General features: G+C 39.0%; 2 protein-coding genes across 3 annotated transcripts in view; one reads left to right on the top strand and one right to left on the bottom strand.

Moving 5' to 3' along the window:
* Positions 1–19534, bottom strand: part of atg5 (ATG5 autophagy related 5 homolog (S. cerevisiae)) — a 55772-nt gene that overhangs the window by 19306 nt on the left and 16932 nt on the right. For both annotated transcript variants that reach the window (XM_085472099.1, XM_085472100.1), the window contains exon 7: positions 4425–4542. In XM_085472099.1, the coding sequence (XP_085328225.1) occupies positions 4425–4542 (118 nt within the window). The remainder of the gene's footprint in view (positions 1–4424; positions 4543–19534) is intronic.
* Positions 15809–17896, top strand: LOC146699146 (uncharacterized). Its single transcript, XM_085472098.1, has 4 exons — positions 15809–16301; positions 16443–16694; positions 17263–17352; positions 17525–17896. Exons 1-4 carry the CDS (start codon positions 16172–16174, stop codon positions 17782–17784), a joined length of 732 nt encoding a protein of 243 aa, XP_085328224.1. The 5' UTR covers positions 15809–16171; the 3' UTR covers positions 17785–17896.

Raw genomic sequence — 19534 nt, 5'->3', positions numbered from 1 at the left:
TTCTTCCATCCTCTATACAAGTTCAAACGGTCTCAGCCCTGCCTCTCTTACTTTGTCTCCAAACTGCTCCACTTATGCTGTTCCTCTGATATAGTGATTTCAATTCCTGTCCATGCTGGGTGCTCCAAACAATATATTTTACCATATTGCTGCTAAGGCCCCAACACCATATTTTTGGCTCTGGAACGTAAAGTTAATGGCTATGCTCTGTAGCAGGTAGGGCGCTACCTCTCTATCTCCAATATTTACTTACTTTTAAGTCTGCTTTTGGGCTTAACCAACTCTTAAAGTAAATATCTTGTGCTTTGAGTTTTCCCATTTACTGATAAGTGGGTAATGTACAATGGATGTTAAAGGCTTTGTTCAACTGGGCTTTGAGGCTATAGAGGGGTGAGGGTAAACCAAAACAGTGAAGAAGCCGGCATCACACCCTAAACCCTTCGCACCATTTTTGTCGACATATACTAAAAAGCACTACTCTATTGTTTTATTTGAATTATTTTTGAGTGTACTAGCTGCAAAAGATGTGTTTTGTGTGCTGTGTTATTTGTTGTATAGAATTGGAAAAAAATCTAACATCTTGGGTTACTTTGATACAAGCAAATCTTGCAGTGGCTTGGTGCCGAAATAAAACTAATTACATACTTTAGGAGATTTAAAATATGATAATAATCAAGCTTTTTAGTGCTATTGTGTATTTAATGTAAAAAATTTTACATTTTCTGTAAATTCTGTGAATCTCAGGCAACTCAACTTGAGTGAAGTGTTTGCAGCTGGGCGTCGTCTACCTGGAGTCGAGTGTTTTGACCGATGCATGAAACTAGGGCTGTTCGATATAACGATGTATATCGGATGACAATATAAAAATGTCGTTTTTCATCGTTTCATTTAAAACTATCTTTTGTTTCGTGGTGTCGCAAAATAAACTGTTTACGGCAATATTTTTTCATGGTTTTGATGGTCACTGCAGTGGCTATATTAATTTGTTAAAGTTCTCTCTTTCTCTTATATTTAATATAACCACACTACAGGCGGACAAGCGCCTGTTTTTATGCGTTGTCGTTAGCAACAACGACGGTAAAACCATCGCATGTCCGCTTGTTTATTTTCCACATAAACCTTTCACAATAAAGCTCAAGATCCTGTTGAGACTTTTCAAAATAAACTGAATCACGTGAAAGAGTATGCAGAGTATTTACTGATGAGAAGAAAAAAAAAAAGAGCCGTCAGGTGCTAAAAAATAAACCTTAGACTCAAACGTTAGAACAGGCTTTTCCCCGCAGCATGCCGTGTAATAAATACTCACAAAGAAAACGGCGGCCGTTACAACTTATGTCTAAAAGTGTATAGTTTCATGCATCGGTTAAAACACTCGACTCCAGCTACATGACGCCCAACTGGAAACACTTCACACAAGTCGAGCTGCCCGAGATTCACTGAATTTACAGAAAATGTTAAATTTTTGTGATTTATATCGTTATTGGGACGATAGATGTCTTATATCAGGATATGAGATTTTGGTCATATCGCACAGCCCTACATGAAACTGCATTTTTAGACGTAAGTTGTAACAGCCACCATTTTCTTTGTGAGTATTTATTACACGGCATGCTGCTGGAAAGAGCCTGTTCTAACATTTGAGTCTAAGGTTTATTTTGAGCACCTGACGGCTCTTTTCTGTCCATGTCCCACTTTTCAGAACCAAACCATGTCCATGTCAGAGGTAGCCCGTCGTTTAGAAATAAGGTCCTTGATTTGTTTTGACTGGTCCTTCTGTTTGTCATCATTTCAGTTTATTTTGAAAAACCTCAACAGGATCTTCAGCTTTATTGTGAAAGGTTTATGTAGAAAATAAGTGGACGGCAAACGCTGGGTTTACCGTCATTGTTGCTAACAACAAAGTAAAAACAGTCGCTTGTCGTCCGTAGTTTAGTTATTTTAAATATAAGAGAAAGAGAGAACTTAACAAAAAGTAATAGGTGCATGTGAACATATTGGCCAGATTTTTACTTTTATAGTCATGTTTTTATTTTGGGGGACCTACACGTCCCTAGCTGGCTAGTTTTCTTCAATGACTGCTCTATATCCTTGCGGAAAGCCCTAAATGTAAACAATCAGGGCGAGACAGAAAGAGAGTGAATGTTAAATAGACAGTTAGGCAGACAGAGGGAGAAGGGGGGCTGTTAATGGTTTTGTCTCTTTCATGCAGGTGAGTTTCCTGTGGGTCCTCTGTCCTAACACACTATTGTGTCCTTATCTACTTCCTCTCTCCTCCTGCGCAGACACTGCCTGTTTAGACTGCTGCTGCTCTCTTTCTCCTCCTCTCCTCTTATCTCTTCTTTCATTATTTCCATGCCTCCATCACAGCTGCAAGTAAACTGTGTATGCCACAGGTGAACAAAGCCTTTATACCACACTAGGTGTCATTTTATGTATATGCAACTGGCATTGCTCTTTCAGTTCACTTTATTTAAAAAAAAAAAAAAAAAAAATAATAATAATAATAATAATAATAATTAAAAAAAAGGATAAACATGTTGTTTGTAACTTTTTCCCCAAGTGGTCACTTTACAGAACATAGCCATTATCTTTAGGTTCCAGAGCTCAAAATATCATATTGTGGCCTTAGCAGACATCTCAGATTACTGCCCCAAAACCTGGACATAAAGTAAGTAAATCTCAGCATATTGATCCATTTCTCTCCTTATTCTTAAAACTGTAACACAGGCAACACAGGCATTCAAACTCATTTTACATCGTGGCCCAAATATAGCCCACTTTGATCTCAAGTGGACTAGACCAGTGAAAATGACCCTTTCTGTCAGTGTTAAGAGGTTCAACGACACACTGAATCCCTGGTATATTCTAATATAAAAAAGAAGTCTAATTTCAACAATACATTTCAGTTTTTTCTAGAGATGAAGAAATTCTGCTGTGGGAAATGAAAGACGTCTTTCAGCATGACTCTTAAATGTGTACAAGAAGAGAAACGTTTCCGTTAGCTCATTGCACACTTTCCTGTGAAAAGTTATTGTTAAATGGCAGAATATGTTCTTTTTAAAAAACATAAAATAAAAATAAATTATTTTACTGAAAACCCACTGTAAAAATCATACATTTTTAGAGTTGATAGTGAGAAACAGGTGTTGTCATTTGTACCAAACATCCCCCCCCCCTTCTTTTATTAAGATTACAGCTCACCTCAAGACTTTATGTCACATGACTTTGCCTCTTAGGCTACGTTCACACTGCATGTGAAAGCGCATCAAATCCGACTTTTTGACCCTATTCGACCCGTATCCGATCATGGTATGACAGTTTGAACAGCCCAAATCCGATACTTTGAAATCCGAGCGGGGTCACTGAATCCGATACATATCTGACGTTTTAGAAAGCGACTGCTGTTTGAATGGTCATGTCGCAATAAATCCGTCTTTTACGTCACTGACACAAGACAGACGCCAATTATCAGTGCCGGAGAAGACAAACGAGAAAGCATGGCAGCGGAAACCGGAGACGGAGCGAGGCATATGGGGAGACAATTCTATTCAAGCTAAACGACTCTGTGTCCATATATACCTCTGGTAGCAGCCCATGCTCCAAACAAGCCCATTGTTAAAACACGGGCTCTCTTTTTTCTCAGTGTTCTTCTTTCTCTAATTAATTTGTCAAAATTCTGTCGGTTTCGACTGTGCAAAATTTGTTAGACGGCTGCAACAACACCTACTAGCTCTGTAGCCGCCACTTTTACTTCCGTAAGCAGAGCGCGTTGTGTGTCTTCTTTTGCGCATGCAGGCTGCTTTGAGGGCCGTGAACCGTTCACACTAGAGCGTGTTTGCTGTCACATTTTATTTTGTAGTGTGAAGAACCACACACACAAAAAAATCAGATTTGATCAAAAAATTGGAATTGAGCATTAAGACCTGCAGTGTGAATATAGCCTTAATGACTCACAACTCTTTATCTACCCATCCCCATATCTATTCACATTTTCTGGCAACTACCACCGTTTTTCTTCACCGAGACCATCTCATGGTTATATTACCTTATTATCTCTGAGAATGAATCTCAGACATGTCTCATGTAGCAGCATAAAAAAAAAGAAGAAGAAGAAGAAGAAGGGATCCATTCTTTTCTCCTCTCACTTCTGGAATATGGCATGACCCACATTTGATAAGAAAACCAAAGATAACACATTCTGTTACTTCTTGTGTTAACTGGTGGCGATGTCAGCATTACAGTCTTGTATGTTTATGTTAGTGATGTTATGCTTGTATTATTCCTGATGGCATTGCCATTATCTGTTATTAAGGAGATGCAAATGTGACTCCGCTGCTGACTACAAAAAAAAAAAAAAAAAAAAAGTGAAGACACAACATTTCACCCACTCCCTCACTTCGAACTTGCCTGTGTGTACCACTTACCATCATTTGTTATAGCAGCTGGGTACATTTCCTTTAGCAGGTCACCAAGGGTGTATGCATTGCCTTCAGGTGAAACTGGTCGAAACAGCTTCTGGATGAATGGCCTATCGCTCATTGCCTGTAAGTAATGAGAGTAGAGGAAAGTATAGAATCATAACTATAGTATATCAAACATGAAATTTGAGTTTAACATCAAAGTTTTCGGTAATAGTTCTCCGGGCTTCTTGAGGGACATTCATTGCTCTTCTTTGGATGTTGGCTGCCTTCTGTTCTGTTCAGTAATGCCTCTGGAGAGGCCAATCCATGACTGAGTGTTCAATTGTTTTTTGTTCTACCCTGGTACACTTTTACTGCACTGGTGTTGTGTTTGGACAACAGTGAGTGTAGGCACTCACTGCTGAACTGATGAAAATTTCATATTCTCCCATTCATAATACCTGCTGCCACTGATTTTCAATCTAGTTCTTGTATACTTTGGCATACTTCAGCCTTTTCACCTCCATAAAAATAGCTTATTGAAGGCTACCGTTCCAATGAGACCATTTCTGACGAGGCTTTAGTGAACACTAGATGAATTAACCAGAGGCTCAGACGTTAGGTCATTGCTAGTTCATAACTTCAAGTCAGACATTAAATATGGATATTCATTCCAACTTCCATGCTAAGGAAAACTAATAAAATTTCAATATTTTACTCATCAGACATGTGATATTAATTTGAAAAATTCCTGGGAAATGCAGACAAAATATCCTGTAAGTGGGCCATTTTAACATGAGAAAACACCAGAGGAAATTTTAAGGCGAGAAAGAGTTCACAAGGTTAAGATGGAGGAAGGAGTCCAAAACACTAAGCACGCAAATGCTGTGAATAAACAGTGTTCTGAGCTCAGCTGAGAATGTGTTGCTTTGATGAGCTTGACTGCTTAGAATGTGATTGAGCAATCTACTGCATTTCAACATATGTTACAAGTGATGCTGACATGTTTTACCAATTTGAACAAGCCTGGAAATCATTAAAGAGTGCTTTAGTATGTACTTGGCAGAAAAATCAGCTTCTACCAAAACTAAAAGCTCATCTGGCTCATCCTCAGGTTCTCAGAAGCAGAGAATAGTTCAGTGAACCATATAATTAAATGTGACATCTTTTATTGTTTCATGATAGGAATACTCTTCTCCAAGAGATGGTTTGAGGTTATGGAGAAGGTGGTTTTCTCAGTAAACTGGGTTCTTTCTCGCTGTTCCACAAAAGTGCTGCTGCATAGTGAATAACAAATAAACTGAACAAATATTTGATCAAAAACCAAATAATGAAAAGCAGAAAACTGAAGAAAACTCGCTAATTATTATTTATCTTCGCCGTTCCTTGTTTCCCGTTTACCCACATTTTGTACATTCCTTCTACGATAAGAGCTTTACTGTCTCAGTGAGACAGTTCTGGGTAACAGTGACCGCTAAAAGCCCAACATGTAAACTAAGCAACTATTTATAGGGCAGTGAACAAATGTGACGTATGTAGCAAATATCCCTGAGAGTGTTCATCACAGGTCTTCAGATGCTGCAGATTGCTCAACCAGCCACCACATTCCCTGAGTGAGATGTGTGGGAAATTACCAGGAGGCAGCACAAAAAAAAACGCAGTAGACTGTGTCAGAAGCCGATAATGGACTTTGATTCAAGAGAGTCTTTCCTGGCATATTGGCATGCCCTTTGTCACAAATGAATGTCACTACTTTCAAAAATAGTGAGCCAATGAAAACAAAACTTTCTCTTCAGTGATGAAAAATGCATGATTGGTTTTAAAATGGTAGATGGGCTGGCTCTTATGTAGACTCACACCACACCGCTTTATACAACATGCCTCACCCACCCATACGAGCATTTTTTCTACACCTAAATACTATCTAGTATTCATACATGAATAATTGGATCAGAGAGCAACTTAGGGTTCAGTATCTTGTCCAAGAATACATGGGCTTACAGACTGGAGCAGCCTGGGATCAAACCTGCTCAGGATGACCTGCTCATTCCTCTGAGCTACAGCCACCCCAATATGTGATGTTAACAGCAAATAAAATAAACACAAATAAGAATACATTTACAAATAGCATCATTTTACCTGTTAGGATAAAAACTTTAAACTGTAGAAATCACCTAACTTAAAACCACACTTCAAAATATAAAAACGTTTTTTCTCTCCTCTACACCAGTCTAGGTAGAAACCCACTCTTTGTGGTTTCTTCCTGTTGAAAGATTTTTTCGACTCCACTACTGCCAAGCACTAAAAGGGAAATGTTGGTTTCCACCCAACTATATAAAGTGCCAAAAAAAGTATTTTCACTTTTTAAATCATTATTAGTGAATAATAATAATAATAATAAATATCTAGGGCAAAATATCTGTGTGCATCTATGTTCTTCGTAAGGGTTTTTCTCCCTATCGCTTCAGAATCAAGTTAAAAATTCATTAGTTCTTGTTACAGTGACCCATGTCCTCTGGACTCAATCCAGATGTCAGCAACTCTTTGTGACTTTTGTGTGCCATTTGATTGATGAAGCGAAACATTACACCATGAAATTTTATTTTAAATGGTTGTATGTTTGACGGAAAATTAACCAATTACTGAAATCAAGAGAAGCAAACTTGTGCACCACACCCGTTTGCAACAAAGCATGAATGCTGTATTTGCTACATGTTGTCCTAATCTGTAAATCATCAAAAGGAAAAGCACTCCCATGTATGCTCGCTTTTGTATCAAGTATTATAATAAAGCGAATAATTGACTAGGACAATGAAAAAAAAAAATCATCTGCAAAGATTATATCTCCTTTTCACTTAAATTTTGAAATTAATTAGATTATTGCCTATCCCCAATTATCCAATTATTAAATAATGAAAACAGCTGTAGTCATAAAGTCAGTTTTAAAATATGTGTACATCACAAAATAGCATCTTTTTAATTGTATGCATTGTATTGCATAAAACTATGCAATCATTTTATTACAATTAAATTCCACTGGGAAATTTTGGGCCTTTCTCTACCTGCTGAGCATTGTAAGACAATGGAAGAAATGTGTCCTCACAAAGAAAAACCTAGTACAGGCAGATACCCAACCTGAGGTGTCAAACGGAGAGTCTGACACACTATAGGGCTAATCATGGAGCCGTAAAAAGGAAACCAGCAAGGACAGGGATCGAATAACCGAGTGGTAACTACGCACCACAGAGCCAGGCGTGAACCAGCAAGAAGAAGCTTGCAGTAGAGGTGCGAAGCCTATGCTCAAGTTACACAGAAAAACTGAGTCACTGACAGGAAGCATGGCCTTTCGTGCGGGATCATCTCCAAGGGCCAGAGCAGAGAGAGTGTGCTAAGTGACAGCTACTTCATTGCATTTTTAAATTGGCATCATGAATTATTGAGCCAGTTGGCATACAAAGAAGGTGCTATTGATCCCTTGGGAGAGAAGCGTGATACTGTTTGGATGAAGACACTTTTCTTTTTAGCTGGCATGACACCTTAGCTGCTACAGCAGCCCATGACAACAAAAAGAGGGCGAGGTGTCACTGGGATTCAGGTGAAAAGAGATGAACCGCTCTCGCTGAGTGAAAAGAACAGTGGAACTCAAGACGTCGGCTAATTGATGGAGGAGATTCAATCCACCTAATTGAAGGCAAAACAATGGATGACGCCTAAAGCACTGTCAATCCATATGTGTTTCTACAGACTGAGTGGGGTGAGGCAAAGGATTACCACTGAACTCTGAGACCATCCATTGGTATATTAAAGTTCCAACTTCATTTTCCTCAGAGCTTGACATGGACACCTACGGAGGAAAAACTATCACACGACACTGACACGTTTGACAGAAGTGGGCTTTTGATACACTGTTTTACTTTGGTCTCTGTGGCATCACCAACATTTAAGCACTGAAAAACAACAACTACAAACAGCAGTTTGCATTTATTTAATAATCTAGAAGATAACATAATACATCAACTATGGTTACTTCTGAAAAAAAAATCAAACATATCAGTTAATATAAATTTTGCTAGTACCTTAGTCTGTGCATGAGGCTAGAGTAACAAGGGCTATAAATTACCTTTTTTTTTTTAAACCAACGTTATTGCTTTTGTGCTCACAGTAGTGCTGGGCGATATGAGATTTTTTCATATCACGATATGTTTTTTTCATTTCAGGCGATAACGATATCTATCACGATATAAGCCAAATAACTATATTTGTAAGATTTAAATGTGCCGTTGCTCACAAGTAAAATGTGAAATAATCAGCAGCTTGTTTTTATTTAAATATTTATTTCCCATAATAAGTTCAACAGGGTAGATGTACTTAAGGAACATGAGACTTTTTCAGATAAATAAAGGCAAATATTGCAAACTACACAAAAGGCAGCCGCTAAAGCGTTTAAGTTTCAAAATAGAACAAATGAAACAGACTAAATTGTCAATTCCACTTAGAAACAAAATATTAATTCTAAAAATAAATCTTAGTTTGTTTTAAAGAAGAACAGACAAAACTGACTAACTTTTGTCAATATCAAATAAACTGAGAACTAAAAGGAAATTCTCAATCTCTCCTTGTTGTATAGCTTAGCTTTTCAAACAGTTTTAACAGTTACTTTAGTCTGACAAAAGCCGAATGACGAATTAGCGCTTCCAGTCAGAGACTGAGGCTACGTCCACACGTACACGGGTATTTTTGAAAACGGAGATTTTCCGTTTTCGTTTTAAAAAATAATCCCGTCCACACATAAAGGCAGAAATGAAGGAAAACGCTGCTATGAACATGCCAAAGCAGCAGGTGGCGCTAGATTCCTAACCGTGCAGAAATATTGGCCAATCAGAAGTCTAGAAGCCTCGGTGGGAAAAAGTAAACAAAGCTGGGGCATAGAAGCAGAACCGAGTCATATGTGTGGAGGGACAGTAACTGTGTGTATATGTAAGCATTTAAACACTGCAGAGAGTAGAATTAACAGTATTGTAGAAATTCATTTCACCGAAACAATAACGTGGCGCACAGTGTGACGCATGCACCAGTTTATTGTATTTCCAGACTTGCTTTCGGCACAATTTACAGTGCACGCTACTCTGTTTTTTGTCAGACTTGAAATAGCCGAAATACCTTCACACTACGGAACTTCTATGGCTCTTCCGTTCGACAATCTCTCCGGCGTTGGAACCATTATCTGTTTTCTCTTCGGTCACGCTCGGTTGATTTTTCTAGTCGGCACACTCATTTCCTCCATTACCCGCTGGCTGCTTCCCAAACAAACACACGTGCGGCTTGGCACTTGTGCTGTACGTTACAAGTCACGCGACGTGACGCTGCGGCTGTGATTGGTTCGGCTCTGCGCTACTTAATTTGGATTGGCTGGTCTTTTTTTTTTTTTTTTTAAGAGGTCTATCGCGATAGCTTAATTTCTCTATCGAGTAAAAGTTATATCGCGATACATATCGTTATCGTTCTATCGCCCAGCTCTAGCTCACAGCTATAAAAAGTCATGTTGAAAAATAGGTAGTTATGGCAACTAGTAGTCTTGCTAGCAGGTCATTCTACCATAGCTAGCTAGTGCTGCCTTTTCCATGACTTAAATGGGAACTGGAATCCAAAGTTATCCCAGACAGAGAATACCCTAACACCAAGCGATATATACAAAATAACTAGGGGTGGGGGTTTAACGTGCTATTTTCGATTAATTAGTTTGAAAAAAAGTAAAGCATCTAAATGCACTTTGCATTACAAAGGAAAACTTTTGTCAATGCATGATTTCATGGTATACCGATTATGCTAGCAGTTTGAGTACCAACAAAAAGTGTCAGCAGACCAAACTTGATGAAATGGCTGGCTTCAGGACCAGAAACCAGAGGAAATTAATAAGTCAACATCGGACAAAGTTGCAAATTCTCTCGCAAAATGGATTGGTCTGGACTGGAGACCACTGTCAGTGGTAGAACATAGGGGGTTAGAAAATGCGCTACAGATTCAGATGAGGAAGCCCTGTGTAACCATCAGCAAGACAGACTACAGTGGTGGTCCAGACGAGCAGGGACCCACCCACAGCTTTCTGTCCTGGCCTGCAACTATTTGATTAGTCCTGCCACTTCTGTCCCATGTGAGAGACTTGCAGGTCACATAGTAACAAAAATGCGAACTTGAGCTCTGAAAATGTGAACAGGCTAGTTTGTCTAAGGCTACGTTCACACTGCAGGCGAAAGCGCATCAAATCCGATTTTTTTTTACCCTATGCAACCCATATCAGATCATGGTATGACAGTGTGAACGACACAAATCCAATATTTTCAAATCCGATCTGGGTCACTTTTGTATGTGGTACTGAATCCGATACATATCCGATGTCTTAGAATAGTCATGTCGCATTAAATCCGTCTTTTACGTCACCGACACAAGACAGACGCCAATTATCAGCTCCGGAGAAGCACCCAATAAGACATCGCGAACGCTTCCTGGCCATCCAGCGTAGATGTCAGTGAAACTGTTGGGAAGACAACGTTGGAAAAACGTGAACATTTTATTTATACTGTATAATCTGCAGATTCTGACAGGATTCTGCGACTATCCTTTGAAGCACCGCTCCTCTAAAACAGCAATAAGGATAATTATTAGGTTATCTACATTATTATGTAAAAAACGAAATAACTTGGGAAACGTAAAGTCCAAAGTCTTTATATTAACCCTTTAAGACCTACCATAGAACCAAGTCCGCCACAGCTTATATTATATTTTTACATGCTGTAGAGCCATTTTTGGGAGCTTTTCAAGTTGCTATACATCAATACAACCATTACAGCCTAAATTTTAATAATATGCATGCATAAAGTGCATAGTAATTACATAAATTGCAAAAAAGTGCAATAAACTACAAAAAAATTTAAAATCGTTTGTTTTTTTAACATATATTTCTAGTTAGAGAAATTTAAGAGGCTTGTCCCTCAAAACTGTAAATACAAAAAAGTTGCACAAAATAGTTTCCCACCACAGGAAATTTATTTTGAGTGTCTTCATAGTTTTATTTTTGAAATACACCAATTTCTATACACTGCAAGAAAAACGAAAATAAATATTATAGTGCAAATTTGCAAAAAAGCAGCATGTGCATCAAAATAAACTATTTCCAGCAGTGCAATATGAGTCCTAAGCATCCCACAAACGACACAGAAAGTCATGAAGTTAAACATAACTTTTAAAAACACCAGTATAAGCTCATGAGGCCTTGATGGTAAAAAAAACTACATTTCCGTGAAAATGACGTCACTTCCGGTTTCGGGCAGGTCATGGCGGACATGCGAGAGTTCACGCTGATGGACGTAGGAAGTGTTATGAACAGCTGATCGGATCGGCAAAGCGTGTTTCTGGAGTATTATGTTTTTGTTGCTGCAAGTGCTTTTTATGCAGTTTTTGCAAAGCTGTATGTGGAAGGAAACTGTGACCTAGGACAAGCTGATGGCATAAGATGTAAGTACAACTCCTCCGGTTTCATATGCAAAAAAAATTATTGCGCTAGCTCACATGGTTGCAGTGCTACCGGGATTTAAAAATAGTTACGCAAAACGGAGCGTGCCCGCTCTGACCAGTTTTAAAGGGTTAAGGGCCATCAGTCAAACAATATTGTTTGCTCTGGGTCTAAACAGAGCGCGTTGTGTGTGACGTCTTCTTTTGCGCATGTTTGCTGTCGCATTTAATTTGTAGTGTGAACGAGCAGACAAAAAAAAAATCGTATTTGATCAAAAAATCGGAATTGAACATTAAGACCTGCAGTGAACGTAGCCAAAGTAACTGGCTGAAAGAGATGGACAATAAATTGTGAGTCCAACAGATTTGTTATTTTTTGCACCAAAATGTTTAATGTTCACACTGTTTTAGCCTAATGTACAAAATAATGTTAGCTAAGGTTATTCAGAGTTTAAAGGTGAAGCTGTATAAATAAACTTATAAGTTTCTGCCTTATTTTTTTAAGAAGAAAAACTGAACTTTATGTTAAACTTTTTATTATTATTATTATTTAAAGACAATACCATTTTGAAAATGTACTTAAAGTTCTTAAAATAACACTTTATTTTGAAGTCTGCACAATTTTGGCCAGGGATTTTTTTTTTTCCTCTGTTTTGCATTGAAATGCAGTTTCAATGCATTTTCCCCCATAGATTAAAAGTGCTTGAGTTTACAATATTTATGTCCATGTCTATAAGTTATGCCCAATAAAATCCTTTAAAATTTAAAAAAACGAAAAAAAAAAACCCCATTTGCGCTTTGGGGCAAATTTTCTTTTGCGATTAATCAAGATTAATTAATTACAAAATATCTAATTAATTAGATTTTTTAATCGAGTCCCACCCCTAAAAGTGAAAAAACCAGGGGTATTTTACTGTCTCGTAGGGTTAGGGTTGTTTTTTTGTTTCAATCGCTGCACAATTTCTGCTCCAAAAGGCTTGGCAGTAACAGCAGATTAGAAATACTGGAAACTTATTACTGTAAATGCTGCAAAACATTCTTCCCGAGTTCAACAAGCAATTCACCTGTTGCCTGTGGCAAGATTACGCACAACTGTTTCCAGCATTCCCAAGTTTTGTAATTGTCTGTGTAGTCATCACCTCCCCCTCTTCTCACTCAGCCATTACAAGATATCTCGGAGGCAATAAACCTGTATTCTTCGAAGCAGGCACCCTCCGAACACCACAACAGAGGTTGCTGGAGGCGGACTGCCTGCTTTCACATCAGGGGCTTGTGACTCAGCACTTAGTCACGGAGCAGGAACAGAGAGGGGTACCTGTACAGCAACAATGTAAACGGTCTTCAAAAGCAGGATAGTAATTTTCACTTTCCGTGCAGCGAGACGGTCGGCCCTGTTTGCCTCTTTAAATCACTGAGTGGCGTCACTGCTGGAGCAGAAAGATTCACTTGGTTCTTTGGTTTCCAGTGTATGCACGCACACACACACACACACACACACACACACACACACACACACACACGCTGAATAACACGAGAAAAGTGCTCAAGTGGAAGCAATTTGATGACAAATACAAATAAATGAAAATTGCAACACAAAAACAGAAGCTTGAAAAGGCAGATGTATAAGTTCACACAGAAAGGTAGTTGTGAAAAGTATGTCAAGACCATCAAAAAGCTATTCTGAGAATTCGTGGTTGTTCATTAACCTTACCTAAATAATTTACACTGTTACAGCCTGGAGGGAAAACAGGGTTTAAAATATAAATCTGTCAATTTGATCTGACCAGAACAGAAACAAAGCAGCATTCATAAAAACAGAAGTTTAATTCTACGAATAATAATTATTAATTGTATTGTATTGTATTGTATCTTTATTTGTTTCAGACATATAAAACAAAAAACAATATATACACACTACATATATTTTCATTTACAGATACGAATATATATGTAGATATACACACACACACGTATGTGTTCAGATAAACAAAAAATATATAATGAAATAAAACAAAATCGTCTGACATAATGTAACAATGTTTGGTCTGAAAAGGAGTAGGAAGAAGTATGAACATACTTATTAATTCCTACCCCTGCTCAACATCTTATTGATCCCACATAATTCACCTAATTCCCATCATCACATACTCCACACGATACACGAGGAGAACCTATATAAACTTGGCTACCGTGACTGATATAATTTGGATATAATTTGATATTTTTATACATACAATGGGTGATCATCTTTATCGGTATCATATTCTTCCAAAATCAGTTTTCGAAGTATTTTCATGAACTTACTAATTCCTGAGCATTGCTGTAGATCTATAGTAAAACTATTCCACAGTTTTACCCCATAAATAGTGACACAAAAGGTTTTAACCTTTGACCGTGCTTTAAGAATCCTTAGATTCAATTTCCCCCTCAATTCATAGTCTCCTTCTCTGTCATAGAACATCCTCTGTATATTTCCTGGTAACATATTGTATCTGGCCTTGTACATAATTTTTGCAGTTTTATATTTTATAAGATCCATAAACTTCAGTATTTTTAATTTCAAAAACATGATGTTAGTATGGTCTCTAAATCCTGCTTTATTAATCATCCTGATTGCTTTTTTTTGAATTTTACATATTGGTTGAAGTGCAGTTTTATATGTGTTTCCCCAAATTTCCACACAGTATTCCAAATATGGCAATATAAGTGAACAATAAAGTACCCGGAGTGATTTGGAAGGCAAAAAATATTTAACTTTACTTAGTACGGAGATGCTTCTTGACAGTTTGGCTTGTATATGCTTTATGTGAGGTTTCCAGCAGATTTTGTTATCTATTATCACACCCAGAAATTTTGTATCCGAAACTTGCTCTATTTCAACATTGTTTACTAATAATTTTGCTCCTGCATCTTTTTTACAATTTCCGAATAACATAAATGTAGTTTTTTCCAAATTTAATGATAGCTTATTTCTATCAAACCATGTTTTCAGTTTAATCATTTCTTGTGTGACAATTTCCAAAAGCTGATTAATGATGTTTGTGGGAGACAATGCAGACACACGCACACACAGAGACAAATGTGTTGTTCGTGCCAATGAGGTGTCTTCATCTCCATAAGGACAGCAGGCCAGACGGAAATGAGCCCTCTGTTATTTGGACTGAGTGTTGTCATTAATTCTGTCTGCATCAAACCCAGCACATGTTATTTACACTAAAGACCACAATCTGGCTTTGAAGGACTCACTGAGGGAGGGTGTGTGTGTGTGTGTCTGTGTGTGTGTGCGTGTTTGTAGGTGGAGGGTAGGGGTGTCTTTTTTCAGTTGAAGGCAGCCTCGTGTTAAGTCATCCACAATGACTCCTGAGTGCCAAGCAGCTTTGTTCTTCTCAGCGTCTATATCATTTCAATTCTAGTCTATCTAGTTTTTTTTCCAAAGCTTGTGGCTTAGCTTGATTTTATCATGCTTGGTCTTGCCATAACAAATCTAGCTAGCAAAATACTATACTCATAGCAACAAAATATGCCTTGGAGAGCTGCTACAAACTTTGTTGTTTCAAATAAATTGTAATTTTTTTTTTCTTGCTTTAATTCCTTCCTTTGTTTTGGCCTTTGTAGTGGAGCATAAAGCTTTTTAATTAAAGGATAAATCCAGTTCTAGATCTTTTCCCCCTAATTCTAGGACTCACTCTTCAAAAGTATTAATGTTCCACTCAAAAAGACAAATCTGAGGAGCGTAAACTCCAACAGGATTAATGAGTTAGTTGTGTGTGTAGAGACCAAAGCCAAACTTTTAAGTGTCGTTAAGAGGACCTCTTCTGACCTGGTTAGATTACCATGGTAACTGCATATTTAAAGATGCATAATGCTGCATATTTATTTCTATTCGGTGTGTTCACACCGAACGCGATGGACGCGAATAGAGCGTCAGGTTTACATGTAAAGTCAATGGAAAGGCGCGATGACGCGCGATTGCGGGTCCCGCGAAAATTCGGAAGCAGATTTGCGTCGCGAAAACGCCAAAACGCGTGAAACGCGCGTCAGTGTAGCGCGTCAGGCGCGTTTGACGCGCGAATAAAACCACGCGCGTGAGTTTTTGTGTTGCACTTTGTGCATACGCGCGTTTCGCGTCTACCGCTCGAGTTGGAAAAATCTGAACTCCAGCGTCAAATCGCGCCGCGACAACCAATCAGGAGCCTGGTGACGTGGCTGTTACCTAGGTCAAAGGGGCAGATCCAGCCAAAGCCCTTCATTCTTCATTCAGTATGGAGGAAAAGCTGATCAGCGCCGTGGCTAACCACCCCGAGCTATATGATGCCAGCTCCTATTTCTACCGAGACAGGAATAAAAAGGACCTAGCTTGGAGACACATAAGTGAGGAGATCGGGCAACCTGGTAAGTTCATTCCTTCTTCTTTTTAATTTTCAGACTGACCCGATGAAGCCGTGCAAAAGCTAGCAAGCGCGCCTACTGTCCCGCGATTTTCCCACTGTTGTACAAATACCTTTCCGCTAACCAGATAATGCGTTTATTCAGAGGACATCTGCAGGAGAAAGTGGAAGAGCCTCAGGGACACATATAATAAGGAGAAGAGGTCAGAGAAGGAGAAGAGGAGTGGGTCTGCAGCAGGATCGGGGAGGAGATGGAAGTTCTTCGCGGTCATGGGGTTTCTGGACCCCTTCCTCACCCCGCGGGAGACCAGCGGTAATATGGTGCGGACCGTGGAGAACTTCTCCCCCGAGGACCAGGGACAGCCCGAAGAGGCAGCAGGGGAGTGTCAGTCAGAAGGTATGTTTACAATTAATTAATGTAGGCAGTTAATTTATGCGTGTTGTCATACAGGAATATATTTTGTTTATTAATAAACAGTATAAAGTAGTCCCGCTGTTCATCCGTCACTGCCTCGCCTTTTCGCTGATTTTTTTTATTGCACCGTACAGCTTTCAACGATGCGCATTGCATTCTGCAGCCCAAATGACAAATCTCCTCCGTGTCGTGTCTCCTGCGCTTGCCAAACTTATCATGTTTGGTTTTGATAACCATCACTTCAAATAGAAAAAAACAGCACAAAAACACTCATAACTATGACCCTCATTCGGAAATAGACACCTGCACCGGGAGCGAAAAAGGCGCACGAAAGTGGCGCCGCAGACGGAGAAAAAGCGCTGCATAATACTTTTACGTTTTAAAATCGACAAAGGTTTGCACTTTGAGAATCAACTTGTGAGAACTGTGACTACTGTTCATGTGCTGCAATAAATGGGAGACCACTGTATATAATAATAAGTATATAATAATATAATATTCTCTATGACTATTGTCTTCAACCTGTTAACATTTAATATTGTCTTGATAGAGTCAAGTTATCATGCAGCAGAGTCCTCCCCTGTTGCTTCTCCTGACTCCCCAGTCCCTGGTCCCTCCACTCCTGCTGCTGCACCCACAGGTATGAACATCAAGCACTGATAGCTTTTTACTTGCTTGGATTCCCTTGTGATCACCTTTACTAAATATCTACAACCAATCTGTTCATATCCTGTTTTTTTTTCAATTTTGAAAATGACAATCTAGTAGCAGCCTTCTCATTTCTTTGTGGTGTTTTGTTCTGTTTTTTACAGGCCCACAGAGGAGGAGAGCTCGAAGGCGGTCGAGGGAAGGGTCCCAGGATGGTCCATCGGCGGTGGAGCTGGCTATCCTGGAGTCCCTAAAGAGGCCACGCCCGTCTGCAACAGAGTATTTCCTCCTCGGCCTTGTTCCTGCTCTGGAGAGCATGCCGCCTCAGACACGAGAATTCGTGAAATTCCAAATTCATAAATTAGTTTTTGACAACAGCACAGCTGTGCTAAATTTGGAAACATTGGACCCTAATGATCAGTAGTTTTCTGATGAGGCAGCAGCTCTCCAGGGCAGAAACAATGTTCTTATTCTTCTCCTCCTTCTCCCCTGAGGCTCTTCCACTCCAAGCTGGGTCCTTTTTATTCCTGTCTCTTTGTAAATAGTTAAATTTTATATATTTATGTTGAATCTTTTTATTACTGAATTTATATATTTTATCAAATAAACATTTATAATGACAAATGTCTCTGTTCTACTACACAGCAAATATTGGCACCCGACTTGACACAAGTAGAATTTATTTCATATTATACTAATGACAAAATATACTGATACAGTGGGATGCAAAAGTTTGGGCAACCTTGTTAATAGCCATCATTGTCCTGTACAAATCGTTATTTGTCACAATTTAAATTGTCAGTTAAATACATCATATAGGAGACACACACAGTGATATTTGAGAAGTGAAATGCAGTTCACTGGATTTACAGAAAGTGTGCAATAACTTTACACTAAATAAAGCAGGTGCATATATTGGCAACACATAAAAAGAGAAATAACATAAATATGTAGTGTATATCAATGTGTGTGTCTCCTATATGATATATGTAATTGACATTTTTTACTGTAACCGATTCATACAGGAAAATAATGACTATTAATAAGGTTGCTCAAACTTTTGCATCACACTGGTTATAGGAACATAGTGAAGACAAGTTACTTAAGAGAATAAAGAGAGGTTAGGTTATTTTGGAGTAGAGATCCATTTATTAAGAAAATTTTAAAAAGGAGAAAGTTCCCTTGTAGTTGTGGAACATGGATCCTGAGTTGGGGGGTGCCTTCGTCTGGACGTGCTTCCCATCCAGAGCTCCACAACAGAGGGGGAAGTTCCAGCGCTCCTGGAATCCCTCTGCGATGGACCGCCAGTCTTCAGTTGAAGGCACAGCCGTGAAATCGTCCACTAGACAGTCCCAGATGGCCGTCGCTACCTGGGGGATGATCTGGCTCACCATACCTATGACACCACAGCCATGCTATCATTCAACCACTGATAACAGCATAAATCGAATTAAATTAAATCGGGACTTGATGAGACCATCTGAGTATCACTAGAAATATTATAAACAGTACCAGTTTGCTATCGGTAAACACCGAGAGCATTCACTGTTAGCATAGCACATCCATGTTAGCAGTGTATAAACGATACACTGCTAACATGGATGTGCTATGCCATCAGTAAACGCCGACAGCATTCACTGTTAGCATAGCACATCCATGTTAGCAGTGTATAAACGATAGTTTATACACGCCGACAGCATTCACTGTTATAGCACATCCATGTTAGCAGTGTATACACGATACACTGCTAACATGGATGTGCTATGCCATCAGTAAACGCCGACAGCATTCACTGTTAGCATAGCACATCCATGTTAGCAGTGTATAAACGATAGTTTATACACGCCGACAGCATTCACTGTTATAGCACATCCATGTTAGCAGTGTATACACGATACACTGCTAACATGGATGTGCTATGCCATCAGTAAACACCGACAGCATTCACTGTTAGCATAGCACATCCATGTTAGCAGTGTATAAATGGATGGTTTAGCATATATTAGCACAGGTATCAATAAAGGACTACCGTATTGACCACTTTTACTAACCTCAGGCAGACGGACAGGCGCTCTGCAGGTGGGATTGAGCGCCTGTAATTGGTGTCTAGGCGGGCGATTCTGGGACCGACACGGGAAAGCAGGTCCTCAAACTGGCCGGGTGACAGACGATGA

This window comes from Copadichromis virginalis, linkage group LG11 (genome assembly GCF_057382275.1).
Source record: "Copadichromis virginalis isolate Kocher_CV1m ecotype Utaka linkage group LG11, C_Virginalis_male_GT1.1, whole genome shotgun sequence".
Lineage (NCBI taxonomy): Eukaryota > Metazoa > Chordata > Actinopteri > Cichliformes > Cichlidae > Copadichromis > Copadichromis virginalis.
This window is presented reverse-complemented; position numbering and strand designations above follow the sequence as displayed.

Coding starts and splice junctions, on each gene's coding strand:
- LOC146699146 (XM_085472098.1), top strand. CDS start 16,172: ATGGAGGAAAAGCTGATCAGCGCCGTGGCTAACCACCCCGAGCTATAT. Junction 16,302..16,442: donor TGAGGAGATCGGGCAACCTG/GTAAGTTCATTC, acceptor GCGTTTATTCAG/AGGACATCTGCAGGAGAAAG. Junction 17,353..17,524: donor TCCTGCTGCTGCACCCACAG/GTATGAACATCA, acceptor TGTTTTTTACAG/GCCCACAGAGGAGGAGAGCT.